Source organism: Paralichthys olivaceus, chromosome 15 (assembly GCF_024713975.1).
Source record: "Paralichthys olivaceus isolate ysfri-2021 chromosome 15, ASM2471397v2, whole genome shotgun sequence".
NCBI lineage: Eukaryota > Metazoa > Chordata > Actinopteri > Pleuronectiformes > Paralichthyidae > Paralichthys > Paralichthys olivaceus.
The window spans coordinates 9,345,063-9,363,615 of NC_091107.1; the positions used below are offsets into that span (position 1 = coordinate 9,345,063).

The 18,553-nt window shown below is 41.9% G+C and overlaps 1 protein-coding gene across 1 annotated transcript; it reads right to left on the bottom strand.

The window, feature by feature from the left end:
* Positions 1 to 790: 790 nt before the first annotated feature.
* On the bottom strand, positions 791 to 18,509 carry crebrf (creb3 regulatory factor). The gene is made up of 10 exons (XM_020097360.2): positions 18,344 to 18,509; positions 12,253 to 12,493; positions 11,266 to 11,391; positions 8,933 to 9,108; positions 6,695 to 7,857; positions 6,382 to 6,576; positions 5,910 to 6,099; positions 5,705 to 5,778; positions 5,323 to 5,442; positions 791 to 4,611 (listed from the first exon to the last, which is right to left on the bottom strand). The coding sequence occupies exons 2-10, from the start codon at positions 12,259 to 12,261 to the stop codon at positions 4,493 to 4,495; spliced, it is 2,172 nt and encodes a 723-aa protein (XP_019952919.1). The 5' UTR covers positions 12,262 to 12,493; positions 18,344 to 18,509; the 3' UTR covers positions 791 to 4,492.
* Positions 18,510 to 18,553: the final 44 nt, after the last annotated feature.

Genomic DNA, 18,553 nt, shown 5'->3' on the forward strand with positions numbered 1-18,553 from the left:
TTGAGCCAATCAGGCTGAATGGTTGTTGTTGTTGTTGTTGTTGACCGTATATTAGCAGAACAATGTCATAAACGTCAGGCTCATCCCTCCGTTAGTGACATGTCTGCTGTGTTATTGTTTGTATTTGTGTGTCTCTGAAGTTATTTAAGAAGGCAATAAGTGTCCGGATTGAGTCTTCATTTGTAATTGGCTTGCCATACAGTACAGTGATATAGTAACTTCCCCAGAGGCAGCCAGGAACAACGACTTTCAAACGAGGTCTTCCTGGCCGCCCCAGGCTCAACCCCTCCTCATTAAGTCACAAGTAGAAATCAGTTTACAAATGATAACAATATAGCTCTCTGGAGAAATGTGTCTACACTGTACATCACCCTGAAGAGGAAGCCAAAGCAGAATCAGTTTTTCCATAGGAAACCTCTACTGAAGGCAAATGAATCATGACGCCAAGGGGGTCAGCATCAGGATCAACGTAGGGGCCCTGGAATCAAAACCCTCTTTTTTTTAAGACCACAAACACACAATCCACACAGTCCCTCCTGACCAGGAAGTAGATCGATCCTATCAACACACTGGGCTTCTCAAAGCCAAGCAATGATACGCTCTCACGCGATATCTCATATCATTACACGGCTCCAGAAACATTTGGATCTAACCCTCGTCAGGCCACACCCCCACACCTTTCTCTTGCTAGTACATAGACCTAGCCAATTCAGGTGATAGACCTATCCTAGCAAGTACACTTGCAGCATTCACACCAGGCCTTTTAGCAGCAAATGGAAGAAAAAAATGCTTTTCTTTTTGTTTTTTTTTGTTTTTTTTTTGGACAAAGTGCTTTTGTTTTCAAACATATAAGATATAGTATTCTATACATATATCTAACATTTATAAGATACATATTAACTTATAGTCTATTTACAAAAATGAATCACTACTAAGAAAATAGCTATGGACGGCAGGGGAGAGCAAGTCATTAGGCTACAACTAGACTAAGAAGTCAAATAAGAATCATGGATACTCGTCTCTCAAGTTTCAGAAAAAGCACCATTTCTCCCTTTTTAGACAAAATGGAAAACAGTAAAAATATATATAGATATATATATATATATAGAGAGAGAGAGAGAGAGATATGTGTGTGTAGCACTACCTGTTAATCACTCACATGGTACAGAAAGACCACAGCTCTGCATCGCCATCATCAATATGTGAAGGAGAATTCTCTTCACACTAACCTGAATTTATCAAGCACTTATTTTTTGTGACATTTGCCCACAAACCTACTGAACTCTGGTTGAATATTGAACTTTCTGGAAATGGCAGGAGTTTCCTCGGAGCAGGCAGTGGGGAGGGAAGCATTACACAGGCATCATGCATTGTTAAAGGTTGGGACAGGCTGCCTATTTTTGGCCTGAAACTTTTGATGAGCAAATATATGCTAGGAACTGAAGGCGGGGCCAGGCAGATATAAAAACTGAGCAGTTCAACCTCAGAGGAAGAAATGTCACAACCAGGAAGATGCTAAATTCAACCAGCTTCACGGTTAAAGAGGGAATACGTGTGAAAATCTAAAAAACAACGCTCAGTGTTGAATCCAGATGAATCTGGGACAGAAATGGCTTTGTTGTTCTTACAACAGGGAGAATGTACATAATGATGGACCTCATGACGGCTCCCCAAAAGTGAAGCCAAATCATCTTGATCGCCCCTTGGTGGCTGGCTGCAGTACAGGTCATTAACCCTGCCTCCACCATGTTAGTGGATGGGAAATGGACCTTACTAAAATGGACATGTTAAATAAATTTCGATCATTTTAGGTAGTTTTCGAGTAAGTTTGGTTTTGATTAGTTATATGATCACATATATGGTCACAACAAGCTGTGAAATATCATTGGTTGACAGCTGAGACTGACTGGTTGATTGGTTGAGAGTATGTATCAATGGAACCTTGATACAGGATGTCAAAAGATGGCAGCAACCATATCCGGGGTATTTCGGCTTCATTTTTGTACAGAAGGAGGGAGTATAGATGTTGTCCATCTATATATACAGTCTACGTTATAGCATCTATGACAACACTGCTCTCCCGTCTCCACACTGCTGTCCACTGAGTTTCCTGGACGTGTCCCTGTCCATGCTAAAGACAGCCTGTCCTCATTCTCTTAATAGACCAGACTTTAAACTAGACCATTGCTTTCCGCGTTGTGTTTTAAATTAATCCAATCCTAATTGTCTGTATTCCACATCTCCCTCTCTCCACTTGGAGAATCTGACAAAACAACAAGTTCCCCACTGTCAGGAAAGCTAGCAGGCAGCTAAAAATACAAAAATTTAACAAGAACCTTTTTTTTTTTTTTTTCAGTTTTTTGTCTAAGTTTCTAATGCAAGGATGGGCTATAGAAATGTTTCATGCTTAGAAATTAAATCTTTTGTCATGAAAAGTGGCATCTCACCTTTGATAGATATATCATTGATGTTTTACAGTACTTCAAAACACAATTCAGTTATTATTTTGTATATGAACTAGACCTTGTCTACATACAGATTTTTGAACAAGTAACAAAGAAACATAACATTTTGGTTATTGTTGGTGACATTTTGACAAACAAGCATAAAATGTAACATAGCTTATCTACTAGTGCTCTTGGTTCTTGTCATAGGTAGAGCCATTAACACAATTAGCACGTGGAGAGAGGAATCCGTTCAGGAATGAAGTGCTTAGGCAACAAATTTTTCTGGAGAAGCCCACAGATGGGGTAAAATGTTAGGAAAAAAAAAATGAATGTTCCTTTTCTGTACAGAATTGGACCCAAGCTAATTTCACAGTTCTATGAAGTTCCCTGACCCTCCAACATTTCTTACATTCAATACGGCGTCAGGTAAGCTGTGCAAAACCTTACTTTAACAGGCTGGTCGCCGTTTCGTTGCATGTGTCTTTGGTACAAAAAACAATCAAAATATAGTGTGCAAATATCTTTTGTAACTCTAAATGAATAATATCAGGTAACCCTCCCCCTGACCCTCCCCCCAAAAAAAGATTAAGTACCAAAAACCATAAGTAATCTATTGCAGAGCCCTCCTTATATACACAGACTCTGTGGCATCACGCAACGAGAGCTTCCATTTGTTTTATGTACATTCAGAATATCTTTAAACAACTGAAATACACCAAAAACCCCACAGGTGTCCCCCTCGTCACATTCACTGACATCCTCCCTCAGTGTAAAGTAGTCCTCTCCTTAACTGGACCTCTGGGAGTTCTGAGCTATCGCCTCTTCTCGTTCAGTCCCATTCATATACGCACTCAGACTTACAGAAACACACACACATACATAAACAAGGCACAATGAATAGAACTTTGATCAAACACTAGTATGAACACACCAAACTGTTAGCCTGGTCATCTCTACTGTACAAAAAGTGGAGCCGGTGCCATTTTTCACTGGGAGACACTTCTATGTACACGTGTGTATGACTCTTAGAGGAGATGGATCACTGTTCATGTCTTCTTCATCACCACCATGATCTTCCTCGCAGTCAACTCCCATACTGGCAAAACACTTCTGTTTCACCAAGTCCAGTTATAACTAGCACAAGGCCAAAAAGCACCAAACTACATGCGCTTCCTCTCCACGTGGTCAACCACCTCCTTTTCAGATAAAGAGCTGTTAAGCTTCCTCCTGCCTCCAAAAAACTCCACCTCGGCAGGATGTCACTAAATTCGTAAGTTTCAACTTTTGTTTGGAGCATCAATTTCAATGAGCTGATTGGCAAACAGGGGACGGCATGAACATATTGAGGCCTTCAATACAAAATATGTCTTGCCACCCTGTAACAAGCATGCTGCTTTTCTTTCTCTGCAGCTGTCTTGGCAACCAAAGCCATTTTCTTCAAAGTGCTTTAACTCAGTGGGTCGAGTTCGCATCACACAGTTAATTTTTGTTGCCATGTGAAGCAAAGCTCTTCTCGGAAAAGATACCTGGAATCTTTTCGATCTTTGATGGTGTCTAACGCTCAACAGTTCTTCCTCCATCATAACAATCTCAAACAGACTGTGGGAAAGTATTCCAGTAGTTTCACTCGTGTGACTGTCTGTCTCAGCCTTGGAAGCAGACCTCCAACAGAACCACCCCAACACAATGCTATGTAAAACACATCTAATAATCACCACTGGATTTAGGACGTGCTGTTAGCTATACACCAAACCATCATTTGCTTTTAGAGGTGCGTTTCCCAACAGATGCTCATAGTGGGTTGGGAGACGTTGAGTGACTCTGCATGCAGTATGCAGAGACAGAAAGCTACGGTGTACGCCACACAGGTGCATGGCTTTAAACAAGCACACATACATACACACACAGGGAGTAGTATGTGTGTTTGTGTGACTAACAATGTGTATGTGCGCAGGGTTGGAGGGGCATGCAGAGGGGAGCATAGTTACAATGGGACAACACGGTGGTAATATTTAGTCCACTCCTCTCAGTGGACGGTGGTTTGTCTAGATTTTGGAGGTGGGAACTCGCAGGCCGACCAGTCCGCCCGTGGGATCGCCGTGTCCTGTGTTCTCCAAGATTTTGTTGACAAAGTCTGACGTCTGCCCAGCAACAGGTGATGCCACTGCACACAGAGACAGGCAGTAAGGATTTATTCATGTATGTGGACAATTATTAATATTTTTTCAAGTCTTTTTTTGTTGCCTGTCTAGACGGTGCTGTTTGGTAAAATGTAATTTTTTCTGTTATATAGTGATTACGATATATGTTATATATATATCTAGAGAGGTTTTTTCAAATAAATTTGAAGTGAAATATATTAAAAAAGACAGAACACATTCTTTATTATTGTTATTAACCCGCCTGCTCAGACTGAGCTTGTCACTATTTCATCTGCTTTTTATCTCTGAGATAATAACTTGCCAGTTTCTTTCATAAAAGTTAAACTATTTTAGTTGTCTCTACTTTAATCTATATTTCAGCATGGGCGTGTTCCAAGCAAGAGCATTGGCTCCCCACTTACAACCATGGCCCATGTTCTTTTAACCGTATCACAGTTTCAATCATTCCTGTGCACTTGAAGAACAACTATGTACTAATGACTCCTGAGTACTCATGTCTCAAAACATTCAAACAGGCGTCACAGCTGCTGTGACCCCACTGCTGCATCTGGTGTTTGAATTTCAATTAGCTAAGTTGTCGTCTACAAATTAGGCACTGACACTATTTGTTTTCATTAAATGTAATTTCAAGTAAATATTTAATCCTTCACAAATTACATTATGGTAACTGGTTGGATTTAAATGACTCATTAGTCCCCTTATTTAATTCTCACCAAGTGTCTCCTGGATGAGCCGCTCCAGGGTGTCAGTCATGTTGGTTGCACGAGGAGAAGAGTCCTCAACTCGCACCACTATCTCCTCCTTGATGGTATTGATCACGAAGAGCAGCCGATCTAAAGGAAGATGCACATCAGAGCACAGATTACAGACTCAGAAACATGAACGCAAATATTGATTCAAAACACAAAATAGTTATTAATGATCAGGATGTAATTATTTAATGTAAGAAAACTTTAACAGATACAATACAAAACAACAGAAATGTAATGATGAGGAAATAAGACACATTTGATAAGAAATTTACTAACAAGCCATGCAAATTGGATGTAGAGGTCGATGTACTTGCTATAAAAAGTGAAACATGCAGTAACATACCATATTCTGTGCTGAGTCCCCAGAGCTTCACCTTGTTTGCTTCATACTGGGCTTTCTTTTTAAGACGACAAGCTCTACAAAATGCAACAGATGATTGGCACAGAGAAAGATGACACACTGCTTTCCAATCAGCATCATGACTTTAGCTAGCCTTAACAAAAGTGATCAAAATAACATATTACCATTACATGCCTGCACGTTTTACCTGGATGCCAGCTTGTTCTTCTCCTTGCGGGACCGGGGTCGTGCAGTCGGTGGCAGTTCGCTCACAGGCGTCAAGTCGCTGATCACCTTGTTCAGTTTGCGGAGCTCGGTGCCGATCTGCAGCAACTTACGTGGATTGGGCGTCAGGTCTTCCACATCCGTACGACGTGACTTCTTCAGCATGTACTTTCCTTCATGACGAGATAACAGAGATCATTTTCACATTTAAACTGTTTCAACAATGACTCATTATCAACAGATAAATGCAGAGCAGTGACACAGCAAAATGGTGGGGATTTCATTCTCATCTCTGTATATGAAATTATGATTTCTATTCTAACTACTAAGTAACTGCAAGTTTTTAAATGGCTTTCTTATTGTTCATTCATTTGATGTAAGACTCAGTGGTTATATCACACTCTCCAATAAATTATATATATGATGTGAGCATGTGTGTGTCTGAGAATGTGTACCATGGAGAGGCCCGTTCTTCTGGTACAGGTTGCTAGGCAGCGTGTGTCTGTCCCACTCAGACGGCTTAAGCATGCGTTCCTGTTTCGAGGGGGTGAGCTGTTCGCTGTACTCCCAGAAGTAGCGGCGCTTGCCTCTCTTCCTGGAGACTCCTGCTGTCAGGCCCTTAATGTCATCCATCAGCTCCATGTCACAACCTGGAAGAAGTGGCAGAAAAAGAGACAGGAGAACAAGGATAAAATAAGAGAAATGGAAAGACAACAACAACATCGATTGGTGACATTTGTTAACCAGATGTACTATGATGATGGATACCTGGCTCGGAGAAGGCGTCACTCATGTCATCATCCTTGTCTGCTTCATAATCTTCATCCTCCTCCTCCTCCTCTTCCTCCTCCTCCTCCTCCTCTTCATTCTCAGAAAGCTCATGCTCGCTGCCAAAACCCTCATCATGGTCTTCGTCATCTAGCTCCAGCCCATCGCCTTCCTCCTCCTCATCCGCTTCTTCCTCATCCTCGTCTTCCTCGTCCTCCTCCAGCTGGGAGGGGGCTCTGCCGGCCAGTCTGCTGCGGGTCAGGAACAGGGAGTAGTTGTGTTCCTCCTCCTTGCTCTTCTCTGTCCCCTCTACAACAAGAACGCCACCGCTAGCACCTGCCACACTGTCGCCACTGCTCACCAGGCCAGAGGGGGCACCCTCCAGGGCCTGACTCGTCTCCACGAGTTGAGGCACAGTGGAAGACCAATCTATAGGCATCTCTCTCCTCCCTGTCCCCTCTGCCCTCTTCTCAAAGCTTGTCAGGCTGCTGGAGGCACTGACTGTTGAATCAGGACGTCCCACTGAGGCGGCACTAGCTGAGGTGGAAGCTTTTTCCTCTTGGGGCTGGGAGAGAGGTAGAGGCACATCTGACCTATCAAAATCAGTCTGGGAGGGCAGGTTGGGCTGAGCCTTATGCACCGCGCTAACACGGACTTTAGCCTTCCGCACAAAGTCAAAGCAATGGGAAATTGGGGCTACCATCTTGGTTCCTCTTCCCTGGGTCTTGCTTTCAGCATGGCCGAGGTTCTGGGTGAGACTGAGCTGGTTCTGGGTCTTAGCCATAGTCTCAGTGCTGGTGGGGACAGGTCGGGTGGCTTTTTGGGAACTTTCAGGGTAGTCTGGGAGAAGACTGCGGGACGGACGGGATGAAGAACTTATGGAGGGCCGTCCGGAGCTCGGGCCAGATACTTGGCCGGGGACCAGGGGTCTCTTACTGTGACAGGGAAACTGGGAGGGTTGAGGCAGAGGGGAAGGCAGGGTCAGGTCAGCAGGGGGGTAGAGGGCCTCACACACAGGCTGTGAATCTTCGCTGTTGAGCTGAGCCAGTGTCGGGGTTCGACTAATCACTTCCTCATCCTGGTAGGGACTGGAGAAGTCATCCAATCCAAGGAAATCCACCTCTTTCGTCCCCCAGATGTCACAGCTGGCCAGCCGTGTGTATCTGTAAACACAGAGAGACTCATGTCTATCAACAGTGAACAGCTATTCTCTAGTTATCATAGCGTTTAAAATGTAATTGCTTCTTTTTGGTCCAAATGTAAACATTATCTTTTTAATGAGGAGGAGACGTGAAGATGTGAGTTTTTCAAACCTTTTTTTTTCTTTTACATGTTTTAAATTCATAAAAATGGATGTGAACAGATTCAATGACGGACCGATTAGTCGATCGACAGATATTTTGATTCGTATTAATCATTAATCGTGTTGTGGTTGTCATTGTCATTAATTATCCATGTTAACTCAATGTAGCAAACTAATAAACTGTAAATCGCATTACTTTATAGTTGTTAATTTAAGTTCACTGGATCCTTCACATCTTTGTACGTTCATGGTCACAGAATACTTGAAGTTGTTGTTTCGAGTCTGAACGGTGCACCTGAAACGCAGCTCACACCCCCCCAAGCACATGTTTTGCACATGTTCATGTTTGTTTTTACTCCTGTGATATTTTTTGGTTAATGTTCAGTTTATTGTTTTCTGCTTTTGTAAAAAAGTGGCACACACCTCTCTTCACAACACAAGACAGAAATAGATCACAAGGTCAACCGGAGAGTTTGCCTTATCTCTACTTCGGGTAGTTTAGGTTTTGAAACACAGACACTGAGCTGTCTCCCTTTTATTGCAATCCAGAAACATTTCCCATAAAACATTAGAGCTAGCAAACAGCAGCGTGGGACTAGTCTGGTCAGTTGAGGTTGTAAAAGAATGACTCACCCAAAGCATACAACGCTTTCCCTCTGTTCCTCTGAAATGTGACGTCAATCAACCCTGTCAGCAGCACATTCCCCCAAGCTCACAAAAGCCAGCACTATTCCACCACAGGTTCAGGCTTCAGAGACTATCCCCTCAGCTGACACTCTTTTCTATCTCAAACTCAACACCCTGTATCGTCACCGCTGCATTTTAGTTAAATCACATTCCATTCACAAGTGATGTCATTGATATTTTATTTACTTGCATCTATTTTTAACTGGATTTAAAAATAAGCTACAGCGGATAAATAAATGTTGCCATACCTGGTGAGGTCTTCCCAGTAAGAGTCCCACTGTTCGAACGCTGAGCTGCTGTGGACCGTGTCGCACTCGGCCAAACCCATGAGCTGATCAACGCAGCCCTCCACCTCTTTTCCACCATCTCCGACCCCCACCATGCTGTCCCCACAGGGGCTCTGCCTATGGGTCATGTCTCTGTCCTGCAGAGAGGAGAAAAGATGGAGGTGAGTCAAGCGCGGATAAATGAAAACATGAACCAGTTGCATTTGATTTCCTGAAACCTGTATCTCTGAGCAGATGGGAGGATGCTCCTTGAGGAGAAGATGGTCTGGATTTGACAGGAAGAATTTGGATTTATGTGGGATTTGTCTGCTACAAATTTAGGTGAATGAAGACTTTCTGCTGACCAATAATTCACTGTCTTGACATAGTTTCCCAGTTTGATTCCTCTTTCGCAAATTTGAATGGCCATACCGGGAAATTCCTGTGATGTGTGGATCTGGGAAATAACACCATGAGGCATCTGTTAAATTTCAAGTCATACATTTTAATATGAATCAAAAATTCTATTGCTCATTTCTGCATCCAACATTCTCGACCGATGAGACGTGCAGATGAAGCTGTGGTGGTTACTCCTAAGTCACAGCTTGTGACCGCGGTTTACTTACTTTGCTGTTCGAGCTTTCACATCATGGAATTTGCTTTGCATCGAACTTTGACAGACTACTTCTCTAACGTCTTTTAAATCCCTTCTGAAAATGTCTTTTTGTAAAAGCTTTAACAAATGATTGATATTGACTATTATTTACACCGACTAATCCTATTTACTTATTTATTTGAATTTATCTACTCTATTTTCTCTACTCACGTTCAATCATTTTAATTTCTGTATGGTGTTATTTCCCTTGTAAAACACTTTGTAAAGATGTTAAAGGAGGTTTATAATTATCATTATCATTATTATTATTATTATTTCTGCAGAAAACACAGCCTTTGTTGACCCTTGTCTTTACAAAAGATTGTTTTTTCAGAAAGTTTAAGAGGCTATTACATGTGTGTATATATATATATATACACACTTCACTGAAAACTAACTGGAGATACGACAGGTCATCCTCCATATGAATGCGTTGCTATGCAAACCGAGAGCTCGGCAGTGATTCAGTGTTGTTTATTCTGGAGCACTGAGGATATATTGAGGTGGACACCTGCAGCTGACAGACCGAGCGGTGACAGGTGAGCTGTCTGTTTAAAGCTGCCTCACGCCACCCACCTGTGAGTCTGGCAAATGTCACATGGGTGACAAACAATTAGACACAGATCGCTATTTAAAAGGCCACGCTGGCACCTGAGCTGACCACATGCACATTAATTTACAGCTTTTCAATGACATTTAAATCCCATCCCTCACATTTAGTAGTATTATGACTAAAACACCAGAACATGTGAGGGGATTACACATGATTGAAAATACTAATAAGAATAAATCATGTAAAAATCTCTTAACACCCCACTCACATATAAACGATGCAGAGGAAGATGGACACTGGACATTTCAATTTACATGCACTTTTCTGTGAAGGTGGTCTATTGTGTTATAGCAGAAAAAGCAGCAGTGATACGTATAACATTAATGACGGATTCATACTGTTTTGGTGCCCCAGTAATTTGACATGCATATATTTTTGGGGCATTACGCTTTTGTTATATAGACATATATTCATGCGACAGTACTTTGAAGTAGTATCATCCCTGGTATTTGTTGGGAGCTTGTGTGCTCTGCATCATGTAACCTATTTTTTTTAAACAGCTGGAGATACTCTGAGCTGAGCTACGAGCAACTGTAATGACTCAAGTGTTTTTCCACTGCACATCATGGGAAGGTCAAAGGTGTTTACCTTGATGAAACACTGGAGGTGTACTGAATCTCACAAACCACATTAGGAGCCTGTCGTCTGCAGCCTTTCATCGATCATCACACTGCAACCATTTTATTCCCAAGAATCTTCACAACTTATCGACACCAAACTGCCACATTTTTGAAGAATAGCACCACCAACATCGGAGAGGTAAAAGCCAATATCAGCAATTAAAAATAGTCAGCACTTGTATTTTGACTATAATAATATATAAAATATATAAATGTAATGCATAAGGAAATAGCCTTTTCATTCAAATCAACCCAGTGAAAACAGAGCATGAGCAGCCGTGACTGATTTTTAAAGACGTCAGGCTCAAAGGAAAAGCGATTGTGTATCTGTGTGTGTATGTGTATGTGTTTGTGTGTGTGTGTGTGTGTGTGTGTGTGTGTGTGTGTGTGTGTGTGTGTGTGTGTGTGTGTGTGTGCAGTCACTCACCATTTCGTACATGAAATCTGGGTCAGAGCTGGTGGCGAGCAGATCAGTGCTGGTCAGGGCCTGGTCAGCAAACGAGTAGTTCTGAAATGCGTCCGCAAAGGGAGGCTCCATCCCACTGATGCTGGGCTTCAACATAACAAGAAAAAGAGCAAATTTAAGATACAAATTCAGGACATCACCCTCACAAAAATGAAAAAATTGCATGTCTTCTTAAAACTTTTACGACAAAGTATTTCAAGGAGTCAAGGAGACAAAAAAGCTGCAACAATAACTAACTGAATTTCTTAATGTTATACACCACATATTGCTATGAAATTGTCTTTTGTCACTGAAGTATCTGATATGAATGATAATGTGATAAAGAATGTGCAGAAGGGAAAAAAGAGCAGCATCATTTGAAAATGAAGAACACTTAGGGAGCCAACATCTTCTCCTCTTGAGGCTGATTGTGTAACCTTACTTAATCCAGCACCACACAGGAGAACAAAAAAAATTATACTTCCAGTCAGCACTGCTTTGTTTCATGAATATTTTGATCCTGAGTTGACATATTCATTCAGTCACTCATTCCCTGTAAGCACATCTGCCCCCAGCAGCTGTTTGGATGCAATGTCCTCAGAGGTCACACTGATTATGGGTCAGTCTCTCGCCCCCTTCAACACCAGCGAGCTCTATTTCATACCATTGGTCATGTGCCTAGTTACTGAAAAGCTCCATTTATTCGCTGCATTTTCAGATTTAGCTCTATTTTTATTTAATTTGTGTTGATAGAATCAGTCAAGTTAATTCTAGTTCATAAATACAGATATATTATAAATCCTATAACTGTAAAACTAAAAGTCTGTTGTTTTTTTTTATCATTCAGGGTATGGTTGTCATGGTTTTTCAAACTCAGACATTTCTGTTGATTCCGCACTTATTCACATTTCCAATCAAGCCATAAGTAGAATGAGGCCTTGATTTCCTTCCCTCTGTCGCCCTTCTTACCTGAGGCATTGCCAGGCACAGCTCAGAGCTCCAGCGGGGGTAACCTCTGGGCCTCCTGTCCAGTCCCAGTGGTGTGAGGTTATCGGATCAACACAATAAATTACCGCTGAGGGCGATAATCACAGAGTGCTGGTGGATGCAGCCTGCACGGCTGCGGGGAAGGGGATGGGGGAGAAGACGTCAGTTACTTGTCTCAACCTGGTCTGGTCTGGTCTGCTGTGGTTCTCTTTGTGCTTTAGGTCTGTGGTAAAAATAGAGAGCATGCACAGAGCAGAAGAATTAGAATGAAAAGAGAAGCAGTCAAAGACATAACCCACCAGTGGTGTTAGAGTAAACTTTAACCACAAGAGCTTGTTTGTTACTCTTCGTCAAACTGCAACATCATGAACTGAACTGAGTGCAAACCAAAAAGGAACAACACAATAATATCATATTTGATTTTTTTAAGTTCTGACCTAAGATGTGAGTATTTGCCGCGTTTCTCAACGACCATGAGGGTTAACAGCTTATTACGGAATTCAAGTCATTTTTATTTTGTGTCAATAGTTTCACAATTTGTTACATTTTATTGACCACATTAAAAAAAAAACATAAAAATAATCATTTGTTTCACAGCAAAAATCAAGAACAGGAATCAGCATATGCTCTCTGCTGCATATAAATAATCTGTAATTCCTAAATGAGTCTGTTAAACAAACACACAGGCTCAGGGATGATAACTCATTATTACTGCCTGCACCTCACGAGTGAATTGAAAGTGAATTTGAATTTGTGGACCTCAGATTCTAATGCTAACTGATAATATTGGATAATATAATATAAATTAAAGAGACATTAATTCAAATGAACCTTAAGTTTTTTTTTCCATGCACCAGTCCAAGTCAGCGAGAACAACAACCAGGCCTTTTTGGCAGATAAATATCTTTTGTATCTTTGAAGGAACACATTATGGGAAACAGTCCCAGCCCTTCCAAAAATGCTGAACTGTTGCCTCAGGCTTCACTCTGTTTACTGATAACTGCTGGATGTGAGGATGGGCCTTTTGTCTGCATCTCAAGTGCTGGATCTACAGCCAGCTTTTCTCTCTGCCTTCTCTGTGACCATTTGGAACAACTATAAACACTTGGTGGAACGTCACCTCATAAATACAAGCTCTGATTGGGCAAAACCCGACCGTAACTTTTGAGAATCAGATCACAGGAAAGTCATAAGCCCAAAATCTGACTCATCAGATCCCTGGAACGAACTGAGTCATCATTACAAAGGTTCCCGACCGTGGATGCGGCACCACAGCTACACCATGACTCCAAATTGTTCCAGTAGCCACTCTGCCATAAACAAATACATTATTCAAAAATATATTTTTATAAATCTTTACTCCTTCATTATGATTTTATTCTGCCCATAGTTTTAAGTTACTATTATATGAGCCTTTCCTCAAAGCCTAGAAAGTGAAAGGTTAGGCGAGGTCAACAGGTAGAGTTCAGAATCCAGTACTTTTAATAAATCAATCATCTCAACAATGGCAAAAATCATTAGACCCACGTTGAATCCCTTTACCGTGTGAATATATGTCTGTGTTTAACAACTTGTGACAATTCTGTTCCATCTCCAATTAATCTAACCCAGATCTACATATCTTTGACTGTGGGAGGAAGCCAACCCACAGACATGCAGAACATGCAAACTCTGTGCAGAAAGACCCTGGCCGAACCAGGATTTGAACCGGGAACCCTCTTGCAACAGTGTTAATCATCGCACCCCTGAGCCGACCCAAACAGTCATCCATCATAGCACCAAGCAGAAACTTTAAAAAAACTGAGCAGCTGCTCAACATTCGTTCAAAATAGATGTGACTTTGGTCCCTTTGCTGCTTTTGCATAGCAAACAAATGAGAATCTGCATGGTGACAATACCAAGCAGCTGACACACAATCGTGCACTAACGCCACTTCTCTCTGATGCAAACATCACTTTTACTTGGTGCTGACCGAGTCAAATGAACTCTTCACCCCCGAGATATGTCCTCAAGCATCTCCTCACTTTGCAGAGAGACAGGAAGTGGCAGAGTGCAGAAATCATACAGCTGAGTTTGTAAAAGCAACACCTTCATGAATTCCAGCGCACAAGTCGAGGCATATAAATATGCACGTACACACAAGACCACTAATAAATTTAGAAGCTCCACCTAAGAATACAGTGTGATTATTATCACATCTCAATGTGTACTTCTGTCCTGGGAAGCTGAGTCTGACTTCACTGGTAGCAGAAGCAGAATGAGGAAACATATGGTCTGAACATAATAACAACAGCATTTCTACCACAGTGAGAAACAGAAACAGTCTACATGTGTTCACACTGACAAAGACAGTCTCAGTGATTCTCACCTCTCCACTCAAAGCTGCACTGAATATTTTCCAGTAGCAGAGTTTAATCTAATCCAACTCACCGCTCAGTAGCTGACACGGGCTGTGATGTAGAACCGGATATTTATGGCCTAACAGGCCCCAAAAGATTTGAGCTGGGTTTCTGTATCAGGGTTCGGTCAGACTTAGTTCAAAGATGACTGCCAGGATTAGATCTTTTCTTTTTAGCTCTTTGAGATTTAGTTCAGCTTAGGGTCAAAACAAATCTTAACTATGGTCTGGGTACAGGTTTAAAAATGTCAACTCATGTTCCAAAGTTTTGAGTTTTCAAACTGTTTATCTGACTCGAGGTGGAATTCACTAGATTTTTCCCAGTCAGGAGCAAATTCTTCAGACACCACATAATGCATCATAAGGCTACAACAAACAGACACCCTTATTCACAGAGTAGTGTTCACTTAAGAAAGATAAACTGATGAAGCAAAGTCAGGTTTACATCTCAGAAGAGCACAAAGCACTGGCTATACATCATTCTTTACTGCTGCAGTTCACATATAGAACAGGCAATCTCTTCTTATGCAATGGGGTTTTGTTCTTTCTCAATATCCAGGGACAACAAACTTTTACATAGAGGGTGAAAATGCAATCGCTCAACACAGGGAAGGCTTCATGTCTCAATGACATTGTTGCCCACAATCGACTCATCAAACAGAATAGAGCATCTGATGGGGTCACAGCCTTAATTTAAAATTAAAGATGTGCTTTGCTGTGCTGGGATTAGTAGTTTAATCATTAGTTAAGTTGCAGAAAGAAACTAAAGTTTGATAGCCATTCATTTAACAATGGACTGTCAGTAAATATGCCCAAGCATTTTTGTTGTAAGCCAAATATGAAATGTGGTTTTGAGGTAACATGCCGGAATAAGTGAACATTGGAGGCATTTAATTACTTTACTGTGGCCTGCACCAAACTGCCACTTGCACAGAAGATAAATGAATCAATAAATTAAGCAGTAATAGAAACAATTAGCTGTGTTACTGTATACACAGATTAATGAAGAACCATGTTCATCATTCGCCTCTTTTATCTTTGATTCTCATACAATTAGTTCCACAAATAAAAACAACAACAACAACAACATTTATAGATTTTTTTTCAACAGCTGATTACTTTTCTCCTCTCCCCATCAGTTCCTGTCCAAACAAAAAGAGAGGAAGCTGCAACTGTGCTCCACCATCATGCAAACAGTGCTCCACCATCATGCAAACAGCTCACATTCGCTGCCTCACAACATTGGACCAGATCCAAGTAGGCCAATCAGCAGAGTCTTATTTAGAAAGAGTTACCTACTGATACCAGTCGGCTCCTGATCCATACAGAGATAAAAGGCAAGATATGTCAGTCTGTTTGCATGTGGGAGAATATCTGCAAGATCAAGTCACTTTGGCATGTCATCCATCTTTACACACAGTCTATAGTATTACAAGGTTTTTTTCAACAGAAATTTTGACTTCTCAAACACGGTGAAACTAATATCATTGTTAACTGAGCCGCTGCATTGACATTTCTGAGACTGAGCCATTGTCATTGATGTTTTTGGTTCCACCTGAGCTTATCCTGTTAACACAGGTCATAGCTGTCGGTCAGGAGGCACAGTGGGTCGTTTACTGATGACCAGCTAAGGCATGAAACTGAACCCAGAATGGTTCCCTCATATCCGACCAGCAGGTCAAAGCCAAAATCTGACTGATTTGAGAACAATACAGCGCTTTAATTTGACCAGTAGGACTAACACTATTGATTATTATCATTATCTTTTAATCAAATTATTCTTTTTCAATTAATTTATAAAACATGAAACCTGAACAATGTCACTCAATTGCTTTTTTTGTCAAAAAAAAAAACTGTCCAAACCCCAAAATATTGATGATCAAAATTGTTGCCAGTTAGCTTTCATTTGAGCAAATAATCATTATAGCTCTAGTGAAAGGCTTATCAAGATTTGCTCGGAAACAAGTGCTGCTCATTAGGTAAACACAAATATGAAAAAGCCTGTCTTGATTTTAAGTTCACCGTCAAAGTGTGTACAATATATTCCAAATGGCACTTTACATGGTACATGTGTTTTTGGTAAACAACTGTTATTTTATCCCTCACTATTTTAAAATTGTTGTGGATGACCAGCTTTGCTTCAGACACTGCATCTGCTGATAAAACCACAATAAGCTACATTTTCCCAAAAAACAATACAAAAAGCCTCAGAGCCAACAGATTAACACAAACAGGTAGACATGTAAAATAGATGAAGGTGGGTGAACAAAATGTTCCACAGAAAAACATATTAAACCATAACCCTGTCTCTCTTCATGATGCACTCACATGCACATTCTGCAGCAGCACATCTCCATCCTAACAATCATCAGCATCTAACAGGCAGGTGCAGCTTTATCTAAACACCAATAAATGCATAAATGTCACCAGCATCACCCCAGTCTCTGCACTCAGCACAGATCCTCAGCAAAGCAAAACAAACCCTCAGTCTAACGCATAGTGCCAACACCCACCTAATCTCGCCTCCCGATTGGCCGAGCGCAGACGACGTCCCGCCCCCATGTGCGTCTGGGTGGCCGCTACGGCTGTCAATCGCAGGGGGCTGCTGCATGATAAACAGCCCGTTTCAATCTAGGTTGAGGCAGAAGATAAACAAGTTGGAGGCCTACATGCCCGTGGCCTACATAGCTATATTTAAAAGATATATAAAGTCAAATCTCCCACTTTCTGCAAAACCTGAATGTACCACAGGATTGACAGCCAATCAGCGAGTCGATAGTATCTCCACCAACACAGGAAAACAAAACACTGATGGTTATCTGAGCAAATCGGGAGAAAAACTAGAGTTTAAGACAAAAAAATCGAAACTAATACATCCTCCTGAAGATGTTATGTTTTATGGGATGCTCTGTGTGGGTGTGTGAGCTTGGCTCGGTTGTGTTATTCAGCTCAGTTCACATGGAAATGTCTGACGGTCGAGTTTTTTTCCAGCAGCATTGTTCAGTGTTGGGGGGCGTGTACCTGCCGAGAGCTCGGCAGTCAGTGTTTTGCATTTCACTGATCCAGCGATGCTCTTCTTATCATTACTACACTTGAATAAAGTACTACCACACATACTAAAGCCATCTTACGCGAAAGTAAGTATTTTATAGGATGTGCGGAATAGTTTAAAAGTAGAGTAGATGCCAACCTTTTTGCATTGGTGCAGCTTTTAACCAACTATAACCGAGTTAGAGATGAAACAAAACTTATAACGAGACTCGTTTAAACGGGATATATTCGCTTAAATTGCAGGAGTTTAGCATAATGGCAGGTTAAACCCCCGGAATGGATGTGACATGTTAGCTAGCTGTTGGGTTTCTGTTCACAAACTCTTCCCACCAGAGCTCGACGAGCTGCAAAAGCACAACCAAAGCGGACACATCAGCGGTGTTTACTTCTGCCGTGACCGTGTGGTTTCAACGCGGAACTGCCGAGCTGTGCTTCCCTTTCACCCGCAGCTCACACACACCAAGTATGGCCTCCGTCCGCCCCCTTCCTCATCCCAGCCGAAGCCCGATACACAACAACAACTGACCTGCCGTTAGCTCCGCGGCTAATCCTCCGCGAGAAAAACCCCACTCCTGCGGGGCAGCGAGCAGCGGCCGCCCGCCGCACAGAAACGGTCTCACTCACCTCGACAACGCCCCCACAGACGTCCCTCTTAGCGTCGGACCTCGTGTAGGCTCTCGTGCCGGAGATAATAAGGCCCACTTTTCAATGGAGTCCACACGCTGCCGCAGCTCTATCGGGTTTGTTTTGTTTTTCTTCTTCCTGACGGGTTCCTGGAAAGCGCGTGACTGCCCGACCACGTGGTGCGCGGCCGGGCCAATGGCAGCAGCGCCC

What these genes read in the sequence shown, in the direction of transcription:
- crebrf (XM_020097360.2), bottom strand. An exon ending in AAGAACAAGCTGGCATCCAG is followed by an intron (nt 5,779 to 5,909) that starts GTAAAACGTGCA and finishes TGCATTTTGTAG; the next exon opens with AGCTTGTCGTCTTAAAAAGA. An exon ending in GGGACTCAGCACAGAATATG is followed by an intron (nt 5,443 to 5,704) that starts GTATGTTACTGC and finishes ATCTTCCTTTAG; the next exon opens with ATCGGCTGCTCTTCGTGATC.